Source organism: Balaenoptera borealis (assembly GCF_965194805.1).
Source record: "Balaenoptera borealis genome assembly, chromosome: 10".
In the NCBI taxonomy this organism is placed as follows: Eukaryota; Metazoa; Chordata; class Mammalia; order Artiodactyla; family Balaenopteridae; genus Balaenoptera; species Balaenoptera borealis.
The window spans coordinates 109668111-109693749 of NC_138874.1; the positions used below are offsets into that span (position 1 = coordinate 109668111).

General features: G+C 54.0%; 1 protein-coding gene across 1 annotated transcript; it reads left to right on the plus strand.

Annotated features, from left to right (window-relative positions):
* The first annotated feature begins 1899 nt into the window (after positions 1 to 1899).
* Positions 1900 to 25167, plus strand: GPR26 (G protein-coupled receptor 26). The gene is made up of 3 exons (XM_082407985.1): positions 1900 to 2638; positions 11890 to 12003; positions 21755 to 25167. Exons 1-3 carry the CDS (start codon positions 1971 to 1973, stop codon positions 21984 to 21986), a joined length of 1014 nt encoding a protein of 337 aa, XP_082264111.1. The 5' UTR covers positions 1900 to 1970; the 3' UTR covers positions 21987 to 25167.
* Positions 25168 to 25639: the final 472 nt, after the last annotated feature.

Consider the following 25639-nt stretch of genomic DNA (forward strand, 5'->3'; position numbering starts at 1 on the left):
CTGGTCACCAGTCTCTCGCCAGGGGCTATCTGTGGGGACAAAGTCTTTGGGAGCAGGGGAGACGTGCAGGTGAATATCTCACTCTGACGCAACGCCAAGTATCTAATGAAGATATATCCAACCCTGAAGTCTGTAGGCCACATGACAGGCCAAGAGCTGAGGAGATTGCTGGCTTTCTGTTCCGTTTCCTCCTCTGGTGGGCAAAGCTCCACACACAGTAGCTTAGCTATTTCTCCCCAGAACTCTGAAAGGTACAGAAGGACCCTGAGGCTCCTCGAGGTTCAGTTACTTGCCGGGATCCTGTGAAGTCAGTGGTGTGTCGGTAAATGTTCAGTCGCAGGGTGGGAAGGGGAGCCCTGATCCACACACCCTCCCCGTGGGATCTTGATAGAAGGACAGAAGGGCCGCAGTCCCTGCGCCATCTCCTGAGGGGGAGCTGGGACCCTGCCTGCCCAGAGTTCCTGCGGTCTTCACCAAGCCACCCTCCTCCCCTTTTTCCAAAGAGTTCCTGCACGGTATATCATTTAGGTCCCTCACAAACTGGAACTTGCTGCCTCACCAGACCCGGAGCGGGCGGTGTGTGGGCTGACAGACGGCCACAGTGGAACCCAGGCCGGGAACCCTGAGTATCCGCCTCACCAGGGCTCTGCGGAGACTGGCCGTGCAGAGGCAGGCCTGTCCGCCTGTGAGCGCTCAGGGTCAGATAAAGGCCTCTCCTGGCTGAGGGAGCACCTAGGGGGTGTCACGGTGTGTCTCAGCTTGAGGATGCTGTTGAGGTCCCAGCTGAAAGGTGATGGGAAGAGGGCACCGTAAACCAAGCGCCCCCAGGAGTGTAGCAGCTGCCCTGGGGAGGCCTTGGAGATAGCTGGGGCCAGGGCCTTGACCACGGAGGTTGGAGAGATGTGCGTTCCTTCCCCTCTCAGCAAATGCAGCTTACCTGAGCTCCCCCAGCTCCGCCCAGAGAGGGAGAAGCATCAGCCCTGGGAGGTTCAGCCAGGACACGCGGGGTAGGACCTCCCAGGCCTGGCCAGGCTGGCGCTTGGGCTGGGACGGGTGGCCCTGAGGCATGAAGGTGCCCAGACATCCCTCCCTTTTCTCAGGCAGACTTTCTTGACTCAGCCTGTCTTTGACACACGTAAGGAAGGATTCGGGGGTGGGGGTGGGGGACAGGAAGCTACAAAGAGCCAATCACCCTGCACCGGAGGCTTCAGGGCTGGTTCTTTCCGAGTGTGTGTGCGCGCACCCGCGCGCATCAGCGGGAATTCTGTGATAGAAGCAGCCAGATTCTGGAGAGAGAGAAGAGGAGAAGGAAGAACAAGAGGGGAGGAGAAAATTGGGAGTGGGAGAGACAGACGGACAGAACAGCAGTGGGAGAGAGAGAAGCACAGCAGAGGGGAGACAGAGGGAGAGAGGGAGAGGGAAAGTGTAGGGGAGAGCAGAAAGGGGGAGCGAGCAGAGAGAGGGGAGGAAGAGAAAGCAAGGCTGTAGGAGAGCGCGCCGAGCGGAGCCGGAGCGCGGAGGGAAGGGGTGAGGGCAGGCGGAGCGAGGCAGAGCCGGGCAGCAGGCGCCCGCCCGCAATTCGGGATCCGAGGGCGCTCTAAGCTCTCGGTTCGGCGACGCACCGGCGCTGGCCCGGGAGGTGGCGCGGGCTCCAGGGCTGAGCCGCGCGCGCAGGTGCCGGCCCGGGAGGTGGCGCGGGGCTCCGGGAGGTGGCGCGGGGCTCCGGGTGGCGGCGCGGGGCTCCGGGAGGCGGCGCGGGGCTCCGGGTGGCGGCGCGGGGCTCCGGGAGGCGGCGCGGGGCTCCGGGTGGCGGCGCGGGGCTCCGGGGTGGCCGCGCGCCCTCCGGAGAGCCATGGCGGCGGGGACCGGGGGGCGCGGGGCGGCGGCGCCGCCGAGGGGCTGAGCGGGCGGCGGGTGCGCCATGGCGGCGCCGGGTTGCGGGCCCTGAGGGCCGGCGGCGGGCGCGCACCATGCACTCGTGGGACGCGGGCCTGGCGGGCCTGCTGGCGGGCACGATGGGCGTCTCGCTGCTGTCCAACGCGCTGGTGCTGCTCTGCCTCCTGCACAGCGCCGACATCCGCCGCCAGGCGCCGGCGCTCTTCACCCTGAACCTCACGTGCGGCAACCTGCTGTGCACCGTGGTCAACATGCCGCTCACGCTGGCCGGCGTCGTGGCGCAGCGGCAGCCAGCCGGTGACCGCCTGTGCCGCCTGGCCGCCTTCCTCGACACCTTCCTGGCTGCCAACTCCATGCTCAGCATGGCCGCGCTCAGCATCGACCGCTGGGTGGCCGTGGTCTTCCCGCTGAGCTACCGCGCCAAGATGCGCCTCCGCGACGCCGCGCTCATGGTGGCCTACACGTGGCTGCACGCGCTCGCCTTCCCCGCCGCCGCGGTCGTCCTGTCCTGGCTCGGCTTCCACCAGCTGTACGCGTCCTGCACGCTGTGCAGCCGGAGGCCGGACGAGCGGCTGCGCTTCGCCGTCTTCACGGGTGCCTTCCACGCGCTCAGCTTCCTGCTCTCCTTCGTCGTGCTCTGCTGCACATACTTCAAGGTGCTCAAGGTGGCCCGCTTCCACTGCAAACGCATCGACGTGATCACCATGCAGACGCTCGTGCTCCTCGTGGACATCCACCCCAGGTGAGGGCAGCCCCAGGTGAGGGCTCTGGGAAGGGCTGCGGGGACTCGGTGGGGGAGGGGTGTCTTTGTGGGAGGAAGGGGCTCCTTGTCTCCCCCAGGCTCTGCTGTGTGGCTTTGGGCAAGTCCCTTTAACACCGAGCCTCCATGTCCTTTTTGGAAAACTGAGGTCGGGGGGAAGGGCCACCGTTGCCTGTCTCAAGACAGGTGCTTAGCGCATCAGCAAAGCAGGACCACCGAAAAACGTGGGTGAAACAAATAGATACATTTTTGAAGCATCAGGGTAGAAACCACAGAGGAGCCGAACTTTGCTGGACTTCTTATGCTTATTTCATGTTTGTAGTTTTCACTTTAAGTAGCATAGGAAAAGGCAGTCATCTCTGTTCACTGCTTTGGATGGTTCTAGTCAGGCGCTGAGAGCGTGGCCTGGATGCTTAGGGCGCTCCTGAAGAGCTCTTCAGACAGGAACACGCTGCTCTGCTGGGTCTTTCCTTCCTCTGGCGTCTGGCACTGCCGCTGTCTCCTGCTCCTGTGTGTGTGAGAGTCCTCGGGCTGCGCCTGCCTCTGTGGGTCCTCAAAGGAGCATCTGAATGGCTCTGAGGGGACGGGGGTGCCCTTCCCACTCTTCCCAGACAGCCCTGTCCCGTGTCTCCTGGACTTGAAGCCTGGGAACCCCTGCAGAGGGAGAGTGTCATCCTGAGGCTCTGGTGACAAAACCAGCCCACCCTTCCATATTCACCCGGCCTCTGTTTCTCAGGAAGACAGCTCGGGGCGGGCAGGTCAGGTTCACGTAGCCCCCCGCCCCTGCCCCTGCCCCTGGGAAGTCCTGCCATCCTTCGGAGCCTCTGGGGAGAGAAGGGGGAGACTCTTAGCTGAGGTGTCCTGAGCTCACCTTGGCTTTCCCCTAGAGAAGAGGAGTGCAACAAGGGGAATGGCCGCTGGTGCCCCTGCAGTAGATGCTGCTGTTTTATATCCTGGTGCCCCAGACGCTAGAAGGGGGGTTTTGGTGTCAAGATGGCATGAAACGTGAGGCAGGCAGAAGGTACCAGTGTGGAGGAGGCCAGCGGCAGGGAGGGAGCTCGGCCCCTGTCGTGCAGATGCCTCCCCGGCCAGGGAGAAGCTTGTGGCTGAGGGGGACAGACCAGAGGGTCAGTGTGACCAAGAGCTCCTTCAGTTGTGGGTTTTTTCTGCCCACGAGCAATACAAAGAGAAGACCTTGAACTTCACTGCGTCTGAACACAGGACATGTATGCGTGTGTCCGTTGTTCCCCTCAGGATGGCCCTTCCAGATTACATGCTGGACCAAAGCTTCCAGTCACAGAATCTTCCTCCCAGAATCATGTACAATATGTACATGTAAATGACACCAGGGCATACGAACCATGTATGAAATTGTGTGAGCCTCACACACACAGTCCTATGTGTTCATATATCAACTGCATGGGTAACAGATCACTCCATGTCACAGGTGGGCACTCCTGCACGCTGACACAAAGGCATGCACTGACTCACTGCATGTGGCCGTGCATGGTTCAATGTCGTTTAAGAATCGCAGAGCTCTTCCCCTTCCTATCACCTTGGGGCGGGAGGACCTCACTTTAGAAGGTGCATCGTCCCTAGGACGTGCACGGGGACTGCTCTAGAAGCTGTAGACAATGTTGTTTAACTCTCGGAACTTGGACAATTTCTACAGTAAGCCCACTTGCCATGAGTCTAACAGTGGAGGAGGGAATGAGCTGGGAAAGGAATCAGTTCTTATCTAGACCAGTATAAACCCCGTCTCCGCTCTCCCTCCAACTTCCAGAACAGGAGGGCAGTGGCTCCTTTTCAGCCCATTTAGGATGTAGGGTCGCCTCCAATCTTGCCGGTCTCTCACGGACTCCAGGCCAGACACTACAGAGAGAGCTCCCAGGGGTGTCAGGAAAAGAGGCAGTTGCTCGGCTGCCCTCCGGTCCTCTCTTCTCTCCTCCACTTCCCTCCGGGGAAATTTGACTGCTTCTGAGCCCAGGCTGCTCTGAGGAGACCCTCTTCCCGGAGCCACGGACAGGGCCCTGCAGGGCCAAGGAGCAATGCCGGCCTACGCTGGGGAAAGGAAGGGCTTCCGGTGGGAGGATTGCCCTCGGCCAGTTCAGACAGGCCCCGCTGGCTGAGGGCTGGCCTGAGGTTGCGGAATAGTGGGCAATGGGACAGCACTGCCCCGTCAGTGACCACAAGCTGCCTTCCTCTGTGGGGTCGGTTCCCAGAGTGAGAGCGTGGGTGGTGGGCCGCACGGGAGGGCACCAGCTCCCTGATAGCGGATTCACAGGCTTCTTTCTTGGCGTCTCCAAACTCTTCCTTCCCACAAATGAGAAACTGCAGAGCTAACTCGGGGGTGCTGCCCCTAGGTCCCCCGAACCTTAGGCACTAAGGCTTCAGGAAATTTCCTGGCCAGTTGGTGCTGGGAGCTGGGGTGGGGGGGGTCCAGTCCCAGATCAGCAGAAGCCAGGCTTCCTTATCCGGGCAGCCAGGGTGGCAGGTGGAGGTGACTTTGCTCACTGGAAGATTCACTTAACAGCCACCACACTGATGGCCTCCTGGGACTTGATTTTGAGTTCCCTGAGGCCCAGGGTGGCATTTGTCAGGAAGCTCCCTAGTGATGCCAGCTCCTCCTGCAGAGGATTAAACGCAGTGAGTGACAGGCTGGACCTCTGCTTTACCACCCCCAAAAGGTCAGGGACTCTCTGCTCTAAATTAAATCAGGGACCCTGAGAGACGTCCCCCACTCCTGCCTTCTGGGGTGGTTTCTCGAGTTACTACAATCATAAAGGAGCTGGGAATTCCTAATATTTATCACCCACCTGGTCTCCAACAGCTAGTGTGCTTGGTTCAGTTCTCCCAAACCACAACTCCAGACCAATTATAACCAGATCCTCTCCCTGGTGCCACCAGAGACGTAGAAGGGGAGCCCGGACGTTGGTGCTGCAGCCCTTCTCTCCCAGTCCAGCTGAGGGCGCCACTCGCCAGCACAGGTTAATGACTTCAGACTAGACTGTTGGCGAAGCATACTCATTCTTGTGATCAAGGGCTACAGGGGGCTGGCTGAGTGCCGAGCCGGAGGGTGTCAGAATTGTGCCATAGTAGATGGAAGGGCTCTCACTGTGCCCTTGACTTTGCAAGTGAGGAAGTTGGGAGCCCCAAGGAAGGGGGACGCTTGCCGTATTTAACAGATCTGGACTGTGGCTTCACCCAAGACTCACATGTAGGTCTGCTCCTAAGGTTTACGGATGGGGCGATAGTGCAAATGGAGTTTCACAAACCATCCACATGAATAGTTAGGATTTCTAAATTCAGCTTACAAACTGTTAAATGAAATATGTTCTATCCTCCTACCTTGAGAAATATACATTTATAACACTTGGCAAGGCTGGGTTCAAATTTAGAGTTCTCGGGCTCCTTGGAGTTCAGCCTTGTACATGGCAGGGGGAGCTGAGCTGGCCCCATGCCACAGCCGACCTCACTCCCCGCCCCGACACCCCAGCATGGAAAGGGGCCTCCTCACACAAAGTGGACACTGCAGGCTATGCCTCCACATGTTGCTCACAGATGTCTCCCCTCCGGTCCCAAGCCAAGCACACAGGTGGCACAGCCCATCCTCAGGAGGATGGGCCCCAGGGAAGATACCTGTGCACTTTCTGGAAGCAGGATCAGGGCATCTGGCCAAAGAATTCCGTGTCCCATGTACCTAGAGCTTGGTCTAGAATGGAGGATGTGGGTTCTGGGTGGGCACATCCCCTTGGCCCTATGAAGTCTTCATTTCGTGGGGAGGTGCGGGTCCCTCAGTATCCAGGGCCCAGGACAGGGCCCCTCTGGCCAGGTCTCAGGGCAAGACTACTCACATCAGTCCCAACCCCAAACTCAAGGCTCTTCGCCACCAATCGGTCAGCTCGTTCCTTTGCCTTTTGTTTCATTCTCCAAAACTCCAGAAAGCAGATCTGGATGTCTCTGTGAGTACTCTGAGCGCGGCTCTGGACTGGCTACCATCCTCTGGGGATCAGTCAGGACCCAGACCCACCGTCTTGTAGCCACAATCGCCTCATTTACTGACTTTTCAGACATTCCCAGTATCACCCATCCCTCTGCTCTATTACGGAAGCCTCCTGGGGACCATGTCTTTGGCCCTATATGTCGCAGTGCTGGAGGGCGCATCTCCTTTTGGCTCAAGGAAACTCCGTGTCTTGTCACGGCCCTGGGGTCGCCCCACACTGGTACAGTGCTTGCACTCTGGGCAAACGAACCCGGGCAGGAGAGCTTTGGGCCTCTCACCCTCTGCACTGCAGATTCTGCTGGGGAGTCCAAGGACTCCAGCTGCCACCACCAGGCCCGGGAATATCTGGGCATTAGCGTAGCTAGACACAGCGTGCCCATGGCTCAGTGACCCAATGGGGGGACACCCCAGATTCTGGCGTCAGGAGACCTGGAATGAGTCCTGGTCTGTCTTGAACTTACTTTGCAACCCTGGGCATGGCATAAACCTTTTTGGCCCTCCGTGTCCTCTTCTGCAAATACATACAATGACTGCTTATAGGGCTGCAAGAGTTCAAGGAGCTCAGTTTTGCAAAGCTACAGCGGGAAATAAATGACAGCAAATGCGAAGTGATTTTATTATGTTGTCGTTTTCGGAGCTGGTGAGTTGCTCCCATACGGGGCTTAAACAATACTAATGATAAGCCAGAGAGCTGCACTGCTCCCCTCGGAGCCTGGGAGACTGCCCTGCTGTCCTCTTGCTGCCGCCTCCCTGGTCTCACCTGGAAACGGGGGTGGGGGGCACTGAGCACAGAAGTTGGGTCCATTCTCTTCCTCTGCAGGAGTTCAGGGATGCAGCCACACGGTTCCAGACTGGGTGTCGGGAACTGGTGCTAGCCCTGCCTGCAGCCCGCTCTCCGGGTGGGCAAGTCCCTGTCTTCTTTGAGCCTCAGTTTCCCCATCTGTGAGCTGGGTTGGGTGGGTGAGAGCGTCTTTCGTACTACACAGGACTGTAGAGCCTAGCCAGCCCGCCCCAGAGCAGACGCATGGCCAGGCCCATGTGGATGTTAGCCAGGCACAGCACCCATCCCACACCCCCGCTGTGCTCCCACAGCGTGCCAGGCGCCATCGAAGTTAGGGAATAGCATCCGTCGCGCCCTGGAGACCCAGAGAGGGTCACAGAACCAGCACGAGAGCCCAGACTCAAGCTCAGACCTTGTCTGGCACATTCCCTGGTCGCAGTGCTCTCTCTCTCTCTCCCTCTCTCTCTCTCTCCCTCCCTCTCTCTCTCTCTCTCCCTCTCTCTCTCTCTCCCTCCCTCTCTCTCTCTCTCTCCCTCTCTCCCTCTCTCTCTCTCTCTTTCTCTCTCTTTCTTTCTCCCAGCTCCCCTTGTAAATGCAGCAAGAGAATTTTTGCCGTGGGAGGGATCCCAGTGGTTTGGGGGTTCAAGGTAGTGCTGGAACATAGTCGTTGTTTTATAAATACATGCCGAATGAATAATAATTAGGATCCGCACTTAAGTGCTTACTCTGAGTCAGGCACTCTCCTAGGTACTTTCTGGGTGTTAACTCAGTTAATCTCAACAGAACCCTACCAGATAGGCACTCGTATTATCCTCATTTTAGAGATGAGGAAGCTGAGGCACAGAGAGGCTGGGTAACTTGCCTAAGGCCACACAACAAGTAAGTGGGGAAGCCTGGGTTTGAACCCAGAGGTCTGGCTCTGGCACTGCTCGCCTGCTTACCACTTCACTATCAACCAGACAGGACTCCAGGCCGTGGAAGTGCGCATGGCCTGACATCCACTGACGAGTCTTGCTTTGCCTGAAAAGCTCAAGATTTTTAAGTCTCACTTTAAGAAATCTATTCTAGGGCAGATTTCTACTATCATCTCTTTTGAGAAGGTCACTTAAAAATGATTGAGTCTTAATTTTCCTAAGATGTTTTTAAGGGTTGTTCATTAATTCAAAGACGTACACTCATTAGGTGTTTTCTGGGTGTAAGATGTTGAGCTTTGTACTGTGGGAACCCAAAGGAGGAATGTGTGTACAGAATGCTTGCTATTGAATCCTTCTCTCCTGTACAAAGCTTTGCAGGAACAAATAAAATTAATTCCCTATAGGATTTTACAGTGTAGAAGAGTGACATTGATTATTCTAGCCTCTAAAGTGTCCGTTTTATTCCTGTAGAGTCACTGAAATGTTTCTGTTTATCCTTCTGAAGACCTTCAAAGCTTTAACCAACATCTGTCTTTAAATATTCCTCAGGGCTTTGGGGCAGGATTGTCTGGTGTGGCAGGGTGGGGGGCTGCTTCTCCTGGGGAAACAGCTGAGTCCTCAGACCCTCAGCAGGAACCCAAGTCCCTCCTCGAGGGCAGGGGCCGGGGAGGGCAGAGGAAGCTCCTCACTCCTTAAGAGATTGGCAGCTGGTGAGTCACTTCAGTCCCTGATAAATGGTAGCTCTGGTTATAGCCATAACTATGAAATCTTCCGCAGATAAGTGAGGAACCAAATTCAGAGAGGTTGAGTGACTTTCTTGAGGCCACACAGCTATGAGGGCACAGCTGGGACTAGGACACATAGTCAGCACTTGTTCACTCCTCAGGGTTATTCTAAATGTTTGAGAAATGGATAACATGGTCGGGGTCACAAACTGGAGGAGGGCCCGGCCCCAGTGCCACCACCAGTTTCTCTCGTGTCCCTTTGATTCATTTACGATTACTTTGGTGCTCATTTTCGAGGAGATGCCCAGAATGCTGTACTCCTCTCGTGGGGTGAGTGTACTGTGATGGCTCAGGACACCCAGCCCATGCCCCAAATCTCCAGCAATTCCTACATCGATTGCACTGAGAGTTTGGGGGGAAGTATTTTAATATTAGACAAGCAGTCCTGTGTCATGGAGAATGTGCCAAACACGCTGCTAGGTTGACCATTGTCCTGATTTGCCTGGGACTGCAAGGGCTCCCAGGATGTGGGACTTTGAGTTTGAAAACCAAAACAGTCTCAGGCAAACCGAGATGAGTTGGTCACCTCACTGAACCCAGACCTCCAGGGTGGGGACCTATGCCTTCTCTCCATGCCACCTGTATTCTGCATATGTCACAAGAGCCACAGGACTTTGGGAGAGGACACTGCAGACACCCAATGTAAATGGAAAGGGAGGAGACTTAAGACTGATTCTTGCTGTGTGGCTTTAGGCAAAGTCGCCCCCTGTCCCCACCCCTTTGGCTTGTATTTTTCAGATTTTCTGAATGAGGTGAGGCCCCAGTGCCTCCCCAGGGATGTGTAATGACCCCAGTGATTGACAGATGACAGTCAAGGCTCCAGAGTCAGATGGCCTGGGTTCAGCTACTGCCATCACTTAGGGAGACCAGCCATCCTGGGTTGCCCGAGATGGAGGGGGGATCCTCAGACGCAGGACCTTCTGTTTTTAAAGCCGGGACGGTCCTGTGTAAACCATCCAGGCTGCAGGACTTTTAGTGCTAAAACTGGGACAGTGCTGGTTATCCGGGACAAGTTGGTCACCCTACTGCCACCCCTCACCAGATTGCTGTGTGATCTTGAGCCAGTTACTTAACTCCTCTGTGCCTCAATCTCCCTCCTTATCTGAAAACATGAAGATTACAATTGTATCAGTCCTTTGCTTATAGAGATGTGAGTATCAAGCAACAAATGCATATGAACCTCCATCACAGTAACTAAGATGGCACATATTAAAGACTCAAGAAATGTGAGTTATTAATATTAGCTATTAGAAATTAATTCATAATGTTAGTCATGAGTAAGACAATTTCAGCCAGTATGAAATCTGTCTTTACTGGGCCAGACTCCAGTTCCCAACTCTCTAAATTCCTGGAAAGACACGAGTCAGGGGAAAAAAACATCCTGCAAGAATTTCAGGGGCCTTCATTCCAAACTAACATAGCATTGTCCCTCTGTGATCAGAAATCGGATAAAGAAGAGTCTCGATGAAGTATTAAAATGACAGTTCTTGTGGAAGGAAGGGGAGGCTGCCCTGGCGTTCATGCTGCTCGCGAACCTGGCTCAGGAATATTCTCTCCACTCCTCGCTTCTGCTGAACAGACTGACCTCACTGCGGCGCCAGGTCACTGCAGCCCAAGCCTATCTCTGCCAAGCTATCTTCACTCCTGGGCAACTCTGTCCACAGTCTTCCTCCCCGTCCAGTTTTGGAATCATATGATTTATTTTAAAAGTAAACAGTAGAAACACATGCCCACGTTGGGCCCCATGGTCTGGAGCACGTGAATCCTTACGGCTGGGCTCGCCTTTACGTGCATGCGCCTTGGCTGTGGAAATGGACAGACTGGCGGTTGCTTGTGCATTTCCCCGTGGCTGCAGGAAAAGGGCTGCAAGAACCACTGCTCCCAGGTGGTGTGAGGTGTCAGTTCTCGAAAGGCCGGGAGCAGAGCGGAGTCAGGAGCAGGGTGTGGTTAGAGGCGTAGGTGACCATCCGTGGAGCCGTGGCCCCGATTCTCCAGGGACCTGGCGGTCCCGTAGCTTCACCGAGCTTCGTCTCTGAACAAATCAAGTGACTTCTTCAGTCCCCTCATAATGCGCTACCTGTAGCTCCGGGCAGGGCTGAGGCTTTGGGATGGAAGAAACAGGGCTGAAGGTGTGGAGGAAAGGAAGCCCTGGGCCACACTGCACACAGAGCCCAGGCCACCCCAGCTGGAGAGGACCAGCTTTCAGTCACATGGACACGGGTTCAAATCCCGCCTCCACTTACTAGCTGAGCAAATCATTGGGCCTCACCGCACTCATGGTCTTCATTGTAAAACAGGGCAGGTAAAATCCACCTGGCAGGTTCAATTGTGGTGAAGATAAGAATTAGAGATATTACTTACAGAGTGTGGACTCGGGCTGGCCCATAGCACGTGATCAGTGAAGGATATGAGTACTAATAATGAGTTTATATTTGCACTTGCTTTGGGTACTGTGCTAATTGCTTCACGTGCTTCATGCATTTAATTCTCAAAGCAGCCCTTTGCGGCATCTTATTATATTACTATCCACGTTTTACAGATGACGACCCTGAGGCTTAGTGATGTCACGCAAGGTGCCCAAGGTCACGTGCCTACAGCTCAGACTTGAGCTCAGGTCTTTCTGGCTGCATGGCCAAGTTCCTACACTGGCGGCCACTGCCTGCGTGTACAAATAGTAACTCGCTGTGACCTGGCAGGCCCCCCCATGACTCACCTGGCCACGACTCCACTTCTCCCTCTCTCACGTGCAGTGTGCGGGAACGCTGTCTAGAGGAGCAGAAGAGGCGGAGGCAACGCGCCACCAGGAAGATCAGCACCTTCATAGGCACCTTCCTCGTGTGCTTCGCACCCTACGTGATCACCAGGTGAGCCTGGCGAGTGGGACACGGGCTTGGGGCAAGTGGGGCGGGCACGGGGCTCTGGAGAGCGAAGCAGGGCCTGCGTGGCCTTTAGCCGTGGCCAGCCTTGCTTGGCCACATGTCTTCCAGAGGCTGGATCAGGGCATGAGAGTGAACTTGACAGGTTTAGTGAGAAGGGCACACACTTTTTCTCTTCAGCCTCAAATTCTTTTGGATTAGACTCCGGACCGAAAGGCAGTGAGACTCTCTCCCACTTGATCTCCAAATCACATCACTCTAACCCTCAGCCCCCAACCCCAGGAGACCCGAAAGGAGAGGACAGGAGAGAAAAGACAGGGGATAGCACCCTGCAGGGATTGGGTTCTTACTGCCCACTGAGTGCAGGGAAGCCCAGCTCGGTATCCTCAGCCCGGACACCCTGCAGAGCCAGTGCCACGTGCCACCTGCACAGGGACCAGGGAGCGTGCTTCATGCCCGGCCAGGGGGGCCCACCTGTCCCACGGCTCCAGGGATCTGCCACGGTTAGTCCAGGCGTTGTGAGCTTGTCACGTTCTCTCCCAATCCCAACCCCCCATGCCAGCCAAGGTTGCAGTGTGCTGGCCTCAGGGCTGTACGTTCCAGAAGCCAACCTGCTCCAGCTACTGAATTTTCCTCACACGTTGAAGCCAGCAAAAAAAAAAAAAAAAAAAAGTATCACCCACTCAGTTTTGCTCACTGGAGGGGAAAATACCCACACAAATTTGTATCCAAAATGGCTTAGCTGTTTGGGAAGGTGATAATAAAAAGGACTTTGATGTTCTATTAGGAGGTGGATGCGGAACCTGGGAAGTAGGGTCTGTGCAGGGTTTTGTGTGCATGCGCGCGCCTCTGTGTGAAAGAGCGCACAGCCCATCCCCCTGCATCCCCCAGCATCCTCAGTTGGCAGGGACATGGAAGGGACGCCCTGCCTCAACGTCCCCCAGAGTCGCGCTCCGGAGAGGAGGAGCTCAATGTGCCCAGGTCCCCCCGTCTTTCCCTGGCCCTACTCATACTGAGCTGAAGCCTGGCCCCCCAGAGCTCCACCTATGCCCCACATCCTGCTTTCTGCAGCCCAGGAGAATGTCTGTCCTCTACTAACAGAGGCCCTGCCAATTTGCAGACAGTGAGCTGGGGTTCCCCAGAGCAGCCCCCATTCTCCAGACACCACAACCCCGGAGTGTCTGTCACTGTCTTTTCTGTGCACGCCACTCCCTCCGGGGGAAAGCCAGGGGGCCTGCATTCCACTTTAAACATAGGACGTAGGACTGTCTGCAGGTCTCTTCATGGGTCTGCCCCAGGCAGAGGAGAGCCATCAATTCTTCCTTCTAGAACTGCCCGCTAAACCTCAGCGCTCCCGACATTCTCTGCGGGAGACCGTCCTGTGCGTTGTAGGACGTTGGCAGCATCTCTGTCGTCTACCCACTACCCGCCAGCAGCACCTCTTCCCTCCTGCTCCCCAGTTTTGACAACTAGAAAATCTAGGCAACCAGGGACCAGAATCACCCCTGGGTGAGAGCCCCTGGTCTAGGCCCACCACGTCCAGCCAGGACGCCGAATACCATGTCATAGCATCTGATAGGGAAGCGTCCCAGGCTTCTGAGGCAGGAGCGAGCGAAGTGGGCTTGGCTCTGCAGGGGGACAATCCCAGCAGAAGGGACAGCATGAGCCAGGTCTAGAGCCCTGCGCGGGAGCCACCAGCCACAGGTCCCTCTGAAGCACTTGAACATGGCTTGTCCAAACTGACATGTGCTCTAGGTGTAACATGCACACTGGGTTTCCCAGGCTTAGCATGACTGTGTGTATATATATATATAATTAAAACTTATATTGATTCCATAGTGAAATGGTGAAATCTTGGATATATTGGGTTAAATAAGATTTGTAATTAAAATTAATTTCACCGGTTTCCATTCCCACCTGTGGCTCACCTTCTCTTTCCGTTGGACAGGGCTGGCCTGTAGTCAGGGAATCTGGGGTCTAGGTGTGCCGATGCCCTTGCTCCCAGCTCCTTTTTTCCCTTGACCTCTAGCTGCCCGTATCATCCTTTTCTGACCAGGAACCCATTGGTTCCCAGGATCGCCCTTCTGGCCGCGCTGCGAGAGTACTCAGAAGTCCCTCCCTCCCTCCTCCCCTGTCCAGCGCCCTGCTTGATGCTGGAGCTTATAAGCAGTGGCCAAATCAGTGTCTTCCTCTGCGGGGTCAGGTGCCTTGAGGCAGGAGTCCTCGGAGGGTCTGAATGAGGGGACATCAGGTCCCATCACCTTTGCGGTGTTGCGGCGGACAGATCCTTGTGGTTAATCCTCTTGAAATCACACCCCTCTGGGAACCACACCCCCACACCCCCCCTTCCGTGACCGGGGGGAGAGGAGATTCTGATGAGATGCCTCGTCTCCGTGGTAGCTGGGCCCCCAGGCACACCCCGGGGAGATGGACACCTGTGAACTTGCTCTTCGCGTGCAGGGGAGCCCTCTGGGCTCCGGGTGTGTGCTGGGCACGGCCAGGATCACACCAGAGCTGCACTTCCACCACCAGGGCAGCGACACTGCCAAACAGGGTGGGCTGGGGTGGGGGTGAGGCAGGATTTGCTCTGACACCCACCTCCAAGGAGCCTGACCCAAACTCTCGCATCTTACGCTGAGTCCGGGCTGAGAACCACACATTGATTGTGGGGAGAAATCAGCATCTAGCAAGGAACCCATAAAATAACCCGTGCAGGGCATTCACCCTGGTATATCCTACTATCACCGGCACTGGAATCGGGACCATGCACGCTTTGGGCGGCAATTGATTCTCCTGCTGTTCTTCTCAAGCTGGTTTCCGAGTGTAGACACAACCACCCCAGTCTCAGAAGAAGCTGAAGTCAGACTCTGCTCTGGAAATGTAGTTGAGAATTTAACTTCTTGCAGGAATTGATTCTTTATGGAGAACCTAGAGCTGTGGGTTATGGAAGTGGAAGTTTCCTTAGCAGTGTCTCATCCAGGGAGGGCGAACTGATTGCAGGCCACATGGGATCCGCTGCATGGGGCAAGCCAGCGCAGTGTTGATAGGGATTCTGAAGCCAATCCAGTGAGTGACTCAGCCAGGGTTCCAGCCCGGGTCTGCCTGGAGCCAAAGCCCACGCATGGGGCCCCTTGCCCTGCACTGTTCTGCTTATCTGAGGGCATGGGGGTTCCCTCCCAGAGGATATAGGAGGGCACTTCGTGCCATGACCCCCTCAGAACCAGGAAGCTGCAGCTTCTGAGATGATAAGATCAAGGTGTTCAAGTGTCACTTAAACCCCTCACTGAGCTGTCAGTGCAGAAACCGCTATTTCCTGAGACTCCACAGTGACAACCTCTATCCAAGCAGCCCGCCTTGCTACTCCCACCATTGGAGCCTTGTAGGTGGAGACGTGCACAAGCATGTGGGTTCACGTCAGGCCAACCGTGGGGAATGCTGGGAGCTGGCAGAATCAGAGCGTCGAGCGAGAGAAGGGACTTGTGCTGTGACACCCGCCCTCCCTCTAAGTTGATCGGGAAGGTCCGGCTGGCAGGGAGGAGGCCCCTTCTCTTTATTCCCAGTCTATTCACATCTGCCTGATAACCTTTGCAGACTGGGAAGCATCATTCTTGGGTCAAGAACCATTCAAGTCTTCCAGTAGATTCTCAGGCTTCCCTTACTGGAGAACGTGGAGTCTTTATAACCATACCTATCACTTATTCCACCCTTGTAATGCACCCAGGAGGTACCAGTGCATACCTGATTGCACCTAGTACAGCTGTCCTGCAAGGTGAGTGCTAGAGCCCTCATCTTACTGAGGGTCAGCGAGGTGAGATGAGTGGCCCAAGGCCATAGGAGTAGTGACTGGCAGAACCAAGGGTTAAAGGTCAGTGCCAGGCCTATTGGCAATAATTTAGCCCTGTGGGCATGTTACATCTCCAAAGCCTGGGGACCGGGCACTGAAAATGTAGAAATGCTTATCCGCAGGCTTTTGATCCAACTTCCTATGCCCAGGCACCTTGGCATGAACCCAGACATAGTATCCAGACTCCTGTGGGTAAAGGCAGGTAGGTGAGTGAGTTCTTTCACCAGAAGCAGCGGTGGGTTCGCATGGAGTCACCTCTGACCTCCCACCTGGCTGACAGCAACTTGTGTGGACCTGGAGCGGGGCTCAGAGGCCATCAATGCTGGCAGCTGGAGCCATCGTCAGACTCGGTGGCCTAGCGCTGACCATGAAGCCAGCAGCTCTCAGAAAGACAGTTCCCCCAACTGCACCAACCAGCCAAAGAGCCCCTTGCACCTGCACTTTGTGGCCTGTCAGATGACAGAGGGACACTTTGGAAACCTCCACCTTCACTCTTAATAGGAGTCACTACCTTCTATTCACACACTCACACCGGTTCCCAGGTCCTCAAAGCCCTAGTGGGTCACATCTGGATCTTTCCAGAGTGTTTGAGTATGGTCTGAGGATTTGCAAGAGATTCGCATCCAAAAGCTCTAATTACATTTTTCTGAATTAAAACGTACACGTCTAGAAGCATGTGTGAGGCTATTATCTCTGCAGCAGTACAGGCTTATAAATAATTATGGTTGTCCCAGATCATCGGAGTGGGGCTTTGAGGCATTTGTGGATCAGACAGCACCATTATTGTGGCTTTTCAGAGTCACGGAATTATGTCAGAGGGGTTTAATATGCAGGTGGCTGTCCGGTGTTAATATTCTATTAATAAAATGCCTTTTCCCTGCTAATGTCTCATGAACATTTAAAGCTCCAGCTTATTACTTACATGTCTTCACATATGCAGACCGGATTTTCCAGAAGTCTTCTTGGGAAGACATTGGGATTGCTTCCCAAAAGATATTCTGTGGCCCACGTTGCATTTGGTGCACAGCATGTGTGTGTGTGTGTGTGTGTGTGTGTGTGGCAGCGGGGAGAGATGACAGACGCACAGGGGGTGTAAAGAGGGGCTGTGGATTTACCACTTTAGATTCAAGGGTTGACAGTAAAGGCCTTGACTGCCCCCTGGCACCGAGTCAAGGAGCTGGGGGGTCAGCCTGGCACCAGGAAGGCCTGTGGTCTCTGGTGCCCACAGTCCAGGGTTCAAATCCTGGCTCTTCCACATCCAGGCCATGCGGCCTTGGCCCGTCACTTTGCCTGGGTTCCTCCTCTGTAGTGTGAAGAGCAAGCAACACTGTCGAAGGGGGCGGGTGGGAGGTGCTTGAGACAATGTTTGTCAAGCGGCTGCCAAAGCACTGAGCCTCTGGGGACACAGAGGAGGAGCTGGGTCTGGGGCTACTGGTATTACGGGTCTTGTTCTCATCCCCAGAATTTAGTTTCTTTGGAGAGTCCACTGTCGAGCAGAATTGAGACATTGGTTTCTCTGGGGGTTCAGAGAATGCCCGAGAGTTCTGGCAAGTGTGCCCCATCCTCCTCCCGGGACCAGGAGGGCCAGGCTGGCAGGGGCGGGTGAGAGGTCTCTGTGGGTGAGGGGCCGGGGGGCCGGCTTCCTGGCCTGTCAGCCCTCTGCTGTGACAGCCAGCAGAGACTTCCCGTGACCCTGTGCTGAGAGAAAGGACGTGGCTCTTTGGAGGAGCCCCCCCCGAACAAATACAGAGCTACGGGGTGCAGAGGTGGGCCAGACACATAGGACTTGGGGTGGGGGGAGAGGGTGGGTATCTGTTCTGTGTCACCCCGAGTCAGGAAAATACCCATCTCTGTGCTCGGCTTCCGATATGGTCCCAGGCCACAGCCGGCAGCATTTCACACCTCCCACCCCAGCCAGGCTCTGACCAGACGTCCCCAGGTGCTCACAGCGCGTCTCTGAACCACCTGCCTCAGAGTCACCTGAGATGCCTGAGAAAGCGGACTCCTGCCCTGGCTTCCCCTCCCCTTGTCCTGCCCCCCATCAACCCTCCGCCTGACCTCTCAGCCCAGGGGACCCTCGGGGGAGCCGTGTCAGGCTGTCTGGGGCAGGCATGTGTGCATTGTGAGCTCGGAAGCATAAATGTTTCCCCCTGAACGGAGCCTGATGGCCGAGGTTTATCCGGCACACACCTCAGGCGGTGCATGGAAAGTCACCTTGGTGCTTAATGGAAGGTGAGGGCAGGGGGCAGGGAGCGCTGGTTGTGGGAAAAACTCTGCTTCCCGGAGGGCGGGGAGGGGGCAGTGCCCTGCTCCGGGGGCTGCTACCTCTGCAGACCCCAGGGTCGACCCATAGTGCTCACGGGCTCCAGGAACTCCGTGGGGCTTGGTGCCATGTTGGTGTTATGACCAGGGACCCACAAACAACCAAATCCTGCCTAACACCCCCCTGCATCCCCACGGGGTTCCTTAGCGGATGTGGATCTGTTTCCCAGCACTGCCGCCGTAACTAGCTTCCACTAAGTGGCTTAAACAATAGAAATGTATGGCCTCAGTTCTGGAGGCTGGAAGTCCAAGATCAAGGTGTTGGCAGGGTGGTTCCTTCCGAGGCTGTGAGGGAGAGTCTGTTCCAGGCCTCCCCCTGAGTTTCTGATGGTGAACTTGCAATCTTTAGTGTTCCTTGGCTTCTAGAAGCATCACCCCATCTCTGCCTTCATCCTTTTGTGGCATTCTCTTTGCGTGCATCTGTGTCCAAACTCCCCCCTTTTATAAGGGCACGGTCACATTGGATTAGGGGCCCACCCTTCTCCATTAGGACCTCACCCTAACTAATTACATCTGTAACTACCCTATTTCCAAATAAGATCACATTCTGAGGTGCTGGGGGTTAGGACCTCAACACATGAAATTGGGGAGACATAGTTCAACCTACAACAGGGAGCTATAGCGAAAGGAAACAAAGTCCCACTTAATTAACACCTGAGCCCAATAACCCCTAAACGCAGGGCTCTTGGGGCAGAGCTGGGGGCGGGGGCAGGAGAGGGGAGTTCAATAATCCACCATGATTCGTAGCAGAGAGAGAAGAGGCAGGGCGTGGCAGGCACCTAGTAGCACGCAGTGACCCTGCTCCCGTGGAAACTGTGACTGATCAGGAAAATAATGGCCCTTTCTTGGAGGGGAGGGTGTTTGGAGGAGGTGAGCAGAGCTGGACCTGGCATGAGAAGATGGGCTGGAGTGTTCCCTTTCTAAAAGGTCATCTGGAGGGGACCATGTGATCATCCCCTGCCCAGATCTAGCATTAGAAAGAAGCAGTTGTAGCAATACGGAAGTCCCTGCCCCTGCCCAGTCCCCTTCAACAAGTGGGGACTTGGAACTGTCAGAGCTGGAACAGAACAAAGCCGGCCACAGCAGGCACATGGCAGAGGGGTCCACGTGCCCAGGAAAATAAAAAGGCGGGTCAGCCAGCCCCATCCGGTCACGGAAGAGAGCATGCTAGCTTCAGCCTGGCCCGGGGGCCACTCAGGAGCAGTGCCCAGGCCCAGACTGATCCAAAGCATCTCTTTGCCTGGAGGCCTTGATGGAGGCCAGATGCGGGCTTTTCAAAGCAGAAGTCGTGTACACTGTGGACGGGGCAAGTGACAGAAGTGCTGGGTAGCCCATAACCACTTCATGGAAAGGGAATTCTCGGAGCTGGAAGGGACCCCAGAACGCATCCCGTCCCATCTGCAATGTGGAGATTTGAATCCCATCATGGCACCTAGACAAGACATGGGCTGCAGTTAGATGGAACTGGGTTTCCCCGTGGAGGAGATGCCGGCTTGCTGCTCAATCTCTCTGAGCCTTGATTTCTTCGTCTGTAAAATGGGACTAACGATGCCCATTCTGCAGAGAATAATTGTAAGGTTAGAGATTGTGCACATCACGTATTTGGCCCAAAGGAGATACTTAACTGGGAATTATTATTACTGAGCCAGGCAAGTTCAGATTTTACATAAAATCTCTGAGAAGCAAATGCAACAGATTTTACCTCTTAATTATCTAAATGGTGAAATTTTAAATTGTCCCAAATAGTTTTACTCTGTGAAATCTACAGAACCTGCAAATAATCATTTTGATCTTGCTGGATGGTTTGATGATATTTGACTCTTAATAAATCCTCCTGGGAGAGCCAAAATGCTCAGACTGAATTTAGCAATGTATAGAAGACTAGACATTCTGGAAAAGTAATTTGGCATCCCATAGCAACAATGTGTTGGTATTCAGCTGTTTCATTGTTATTATTAGGTGTGAATTCTAAACTCAGGGTTTTTTTTTCCCTTAAATTCATCACTTTCCAAAATGGATTTCTTAAAAGTACAGATTTCTCAAATGCCAACAGCTCCATTTCCCCATTCGGGCTCCCAAGGAGAGGAGCAAAACCATGGCGGCATACCCCCTCGGAGTCGGAGGGCAAGGGTGGATAGTGGTGCTGGAAATGGGACGCCTAATAGAAGGGCCTCGGAATGGATTCATTAAGGATCTATTCGAAAGGGGGTCATCACAGTGGGGGATCTCACCCCACCAGCTTCCTCCTCCTTCCTTTCCTGGGCTCGTCCTCACAACCTCAGCCCAAAGAAGCCTTCAGGAAAATCACTGAAGTTGGCAGCCCAGAGTCACAGCCCAAGCTCAGTCCTCTCTGTACCTGGGTTCTCACCTGGGCAGCCCTCCAAGCTGAGAGCCACTGCTGCCTTCCATCTTGCCGACCTCCATGCCCTCCCCCCACCAGGTAGAATACAGGTGCCAGATCCCAGTCTGAGCACAGATGCTGGATTTTCCTCTACCACTGACTTGCTGTGTGACGTTGGGCAACCCCCTCCCCTGTCTGGGCCTCAATTTCCTCATTTGACAGTGGGTGGGGAGAGGGTAATTTATAATCTCTAAGTTCTGTCTCAGCTCTGTGGTCTTTTCTACCTTATATTAATGCTGGATAATGTCCAAATATGGCCGGGGGTGCTGGACACACGTGGGAGAAAAGAATAAATGGCTTGATTTGGGAGAATTCTGTTTACACAGAGGAGGGCTTTTACTGCCTCACAGCCTGGCCTTAGCACCATTGAATGGGGCTGTTTGATGGATACCCGGAGGACTTTCAGAACTGTGCCCTTTGACCTTCTCCCAAAGAATGAGGGTCACTTTAGGGTACGCTGACTGCTGCTATAGCCAGGGGCCACCAGAACCCCAACCCTGGGAAGAAGCTTTTCCCACCAGCAGATTCTTTCCTGATGCAAGCCATACTTTGAGCTTTGCTGAATATTTGCAAAATTAATCTCAGCCCTTCCTCCCAGGGAAGCTCCCTTGGAAGGCAGAGCTAGGATCTGAAGCCAAGAATCAGTCTGTCCTAGTTGCAGTGATCATAGAGATGATCTTATTCAACTCCCCCTTTTTCATAGAAGACTCCCAGGCCCCGAGAAGGGAAACAGCGTGCCCAGGGTCACACAGCAGGTCAGCAGCACAGCCGGAGCAAATGGCCAGGGTGCAATTAGCTATTAGTGCAATTCTTAGATCAGCTTGGGTGCCTGGGTTCAAATCCCTGCCTTTACAGGTGACTGGCAAACTATCAGTACTTAACCTCCTTGGACGTCTGTTTCCTCACATGTAAAATGGAGATGTCTCATCTCCCAGGGTTCCACGAAATCACGTGTAAAGTGCGTCCTTAGCCGAGTACGTGGACCAAAAGAAGTGCCTGGAGAACGGCCACCATAGTTACGGTTGTAAATTACCGTTGTCATTTTCACAGGAGGAGGAAGCCTCAGAGAAACTGAAGCGTGGCCAGGAAGCTGGGGTCAGGGGCTCAGGCTGGAGCCTGGGATGCGCCCAGCTGCGCTCTCCTAACGAACGCCCTCCTGTCTCTGTCCGCAGGCTGCTGGAGCTGTCCTCCGCGGTGCCCATCAGCTCCCACTGGGGGGTGCTGTCCAAGTGCTTGGCCTACAGCAAGGCCGCATCTGACCCGTTCGTGTACTCCTTGCTGCGACACCAGTACCGCGAGAGCTGCAAGGACATTCTGAGCAGGGTCTTTCACAGGCGTCCCCTCCGCTCCTCCAGCCTCACCGGCGATTCCCACAGCCAGAACATTCTGCCGGTCTCTGAGTGAAGGACGCTGCTCCTGCTGGAGAGCTTGGAATGAGACGGCTGGTGAGAAGAAGGGGCGGGAGGGCTTGGGGCGCCTGGGCGGACTCCACCAGCCGCCACTATCTGCCAAGCCCAGGGATTCCGGTTCCTTGGCTTCGCGGCGGGTTGGAGGGGGGGGCTCTGAAGCCTGCTTCCTGGTTCCTCGAGGGCAGATGTTGAACTGTCCCTGTTTATCACCAAAGGATGACCGAGGGACGTGCTGTGCTCTGGCTTTTCTTTTTGAGAAGCTCCTTTGAGCTCCTAGACTCACCAGAGACTCCCCGGGAGTCACACCCCATCCGGTCATGGTCAAGGACACACAGTGCGGGTGGCAGGTGGGGAAGCATGGCGTCCACTGCTCACTAACCCCTGGACGCTGGGCTCCATGCTGAAGAAAAGTGGTGACCTCCATGGGGCATCAGTCGTGCTGAGAGTGGGGCTGGCAGTGGCCATTTAGCCCCACATCTGGCGTGGCCACCCTTCTCCACATGTAGTGGTGGCTGCTTTAGCCCAAATATTATTCAGCTGGAACTAAGTGAATGGCGCTCAGCTGGGACCCTGGGGCCCCCACGTCCAAGGGGAAAACGTCTGCCGACTAGCGTTGCCCAACCGTTGCTGACCAGTTGTCTTAGAAATGGCTATACTGGATTCAACTTGTATCCCTCTCTTCCCTCCCCCTCCGCTCCACAGCTAGCATTTGTGTGTGTAGACAATCTTAGCATGAAGCTGGTTTAAATAAGCAGTTATTACTACATGTAATAATGTTCTTTGAAGTCTGACCCGAAGTCGCCTTCTTCTGATTCACATGTCATAACTGTTGGAGCAAAGGAGAGGCAGGAGGACAGTGGCTGGCGTCCCCCACGCCGGTCTGTGACCTGAATTTGCAGGAATCGTTTCACCTTGTCTCACACATCTTGTCCAGCGTGTTCTCTTAGGTGATTGAACAAGAACTGACCTGAACAGGGTTTTAGCCTTGATTTTAAGGCACTGGGTTCCATTATCCTAAGGGTTCAATATCCTAGTTTCTGGAAGTCATCAACAGACAGTAGAGGCTTCCCAAGGTGATCCAGAAAGTGTCCTGTGCCCATGATGGGAGAGGGAAATTCTTATTGAAAACCGTAACTCTAAAACATATGCCAATTCACTAGCAGCCCCCATCTTGATTGAATAAAAACCAAGGTGAGTGAACCTTGAATTAAATTAAATGCTTTCTGCCCATCCATTTTTTTTTTTTCTTTTACCATGTCAAATATTGTGTGGATGCTGAGAGCAGTTATTTCTCCATCCTCCACTCTATGTGATTCCTCCAGGGTGGAAAGGATGGGTGCACAAGACTTAGAGGGGTCATTGTCTCCTTCCTGCTCTGCAAAGCCTAACTTTGGAAACATAGAAGGGAGGGCCCATTTCAATAGGGACCAACCAGGAGGAGCCTGAAGCTTTTCACTGCCAGTGGCCCCAGTATTGAAAAACGGAGAAGTGTGTGCTTGTTTGAAAAGATGGCGTTCTATTAACCTTAGCTCCTCATTTAGAAAACAAATCACTGAGCCTGGCCTACTCTTGTCTAGTTTCTAAGTTTCCATGGAGACAGACACAGCCTTTGAAGCCTTGCCACCTTCCCGCTGCAGCTGGAGGTGTGCTCACACCTGCTTGGAGGAGCCAATGGCACACACCCCTTCCCAATTTTGTGTTCTGGGACATAAGCTCGGTAGCTTGAAATCAGCTGTGATGGGCATATTTATACCAAGAAAGTCAGTAAAGGCTACAAATCGGGCCTTTTTCTCCACTGAGAGCTCATTGCTAAACATCTACCAGCACATCGCTGCCCAGACAGAGCTTTGTGTGTTACTGAAACAAAACTGCTCTGATTCAGAGCGCATTTGGCCACTCAAGTTTGAATCACAACAGACATTCTTTTTTGTGGCTCTTTCCTAGCGTCAGGCAGCTGCTCACCCTTCATTGTCACAACATCAAAAGAACCAATGAGGTCGAGGACAAGCACAGAGCCAGGAAAATATGTAGAATTGAGCCTGACCATCTCCCCTTCACACAAATACTCCTTGGGCAGCAGAGGCGTAGTGGTCCAGTGGATGAGGTCAATAGACAGTCAAGTTCAAGCAAACAAATACGTTTTCATCAATGTCAGGTTGGAGGAATAACTGTCATCTCCTCTTCCTGCTTGTTCTGTGGAGGAAACAAGTTATACTCCCGGAAGCAACTCTATCCCTTTCACCTCTTCTTTAGTGAAAAAATAAGATCTGTCACCTACAATGCCACATGTCTTGAAAAGATGCATTTCATAAATTACACTGAACCTTAGGACTGCCAAAAAACCAATAAAAACCAGTTGTATTGGCATCATGGTGACAACCCCCCAGATATGCCAGTCAGCTGGGTATTTTCATTATTATTTGAACACAGGCATCAAAACCCTAGGAGAAGTGAGAAGAAAATCGCTGCGTTGGCGATCAGCGTCAACCAACTCTGCTAGAATTACCTTTAGCTAAATGTTTATATACAGTCCATAAAATTCTCCCCAGCTTCTTTATTCCCAAGAGAATTATCTACCTCATTTGGTAATTTATCAAACGTAACATGGTAATGTGGATTTCTCAGGTAGAACACTTAGAAATGTCCAGATCAGCATCTATGTCAAGGGCCTGGGATAACTTCCTTGACGTCAGACTAGAATAAGGCTTGATATTGAAGGCCCGAACTTGGGTAGACAGTTGGGCTCAGTGTGAGAGCAATTTAAGAAGATGGAGAATAAAGCCTCAGTGGAGAGGCTCTCAAATTCCTAAACCCACATCCGGGGCTCAGTTTCTAGCCCTACCTGATCTGAACTTGTAGGTTTAAACCCCATCTGTGATGGCTTTTTCAGTCACTCTGCAACTCTAGCTTTTCTTTACGCTGCTTCTTAGAGGGGATTTCAGGGCCCTGGGAGCCACTGAGGGAGAAGTGTCGTGGCATTTGGGGTTTGTGTGTCTCATGGTCCGCTGACCTCCCAAAGATGCTTCCCTAAGAGCCTGCCTATTTTCTACCACAGTCAGTTGGTGGGGGAGGGGAAGTTGCCTTGACTCATCTCACACCAACTGTACATTCCTTCTAGGACTCAGCTCAGACTTCTGCCACCATGAGCAATAAACCTCTCTCCTCATGTTTGTGAAGCTAGTTGTCTTTTTCATGATGCCCTTCTTTCTGAGAGAAGATGGAAAGAACAGGCCAAGTCCAGGTCCTGGCTGCTGTCCTTTTACATACTTTGGTGCAGGTAGATGATGCCGTTGCAGGGCTGCAGTGTGACCCTCGGGGGGACCGCAGGCTGTGCATTTTTAGAATTTACCCAAATTCAGCATCAACCAATTTGCCTATGATTTCAATGAGGATATTTTATCAGGTGCCAGAAATTCCTCACATCTGCTCATATCCTTTGGAGCACTTGCACCACAGGGGAGAGAGAGGTCCTGGATATATCTGAGGCTCCCACTGCCTTTCTGGAAGGTCAACAGCATCTGCAATGAAGCCATTGGCCCCTGAACTTTACTATCCACAAGAATCACCAAGAGACGTTGTTTAAAATTCAGATTCCTGAGCCCCTTCCCTGGAGATCCGTTTAAGGAGGTCTGGCAAGGCCTAGGGTTC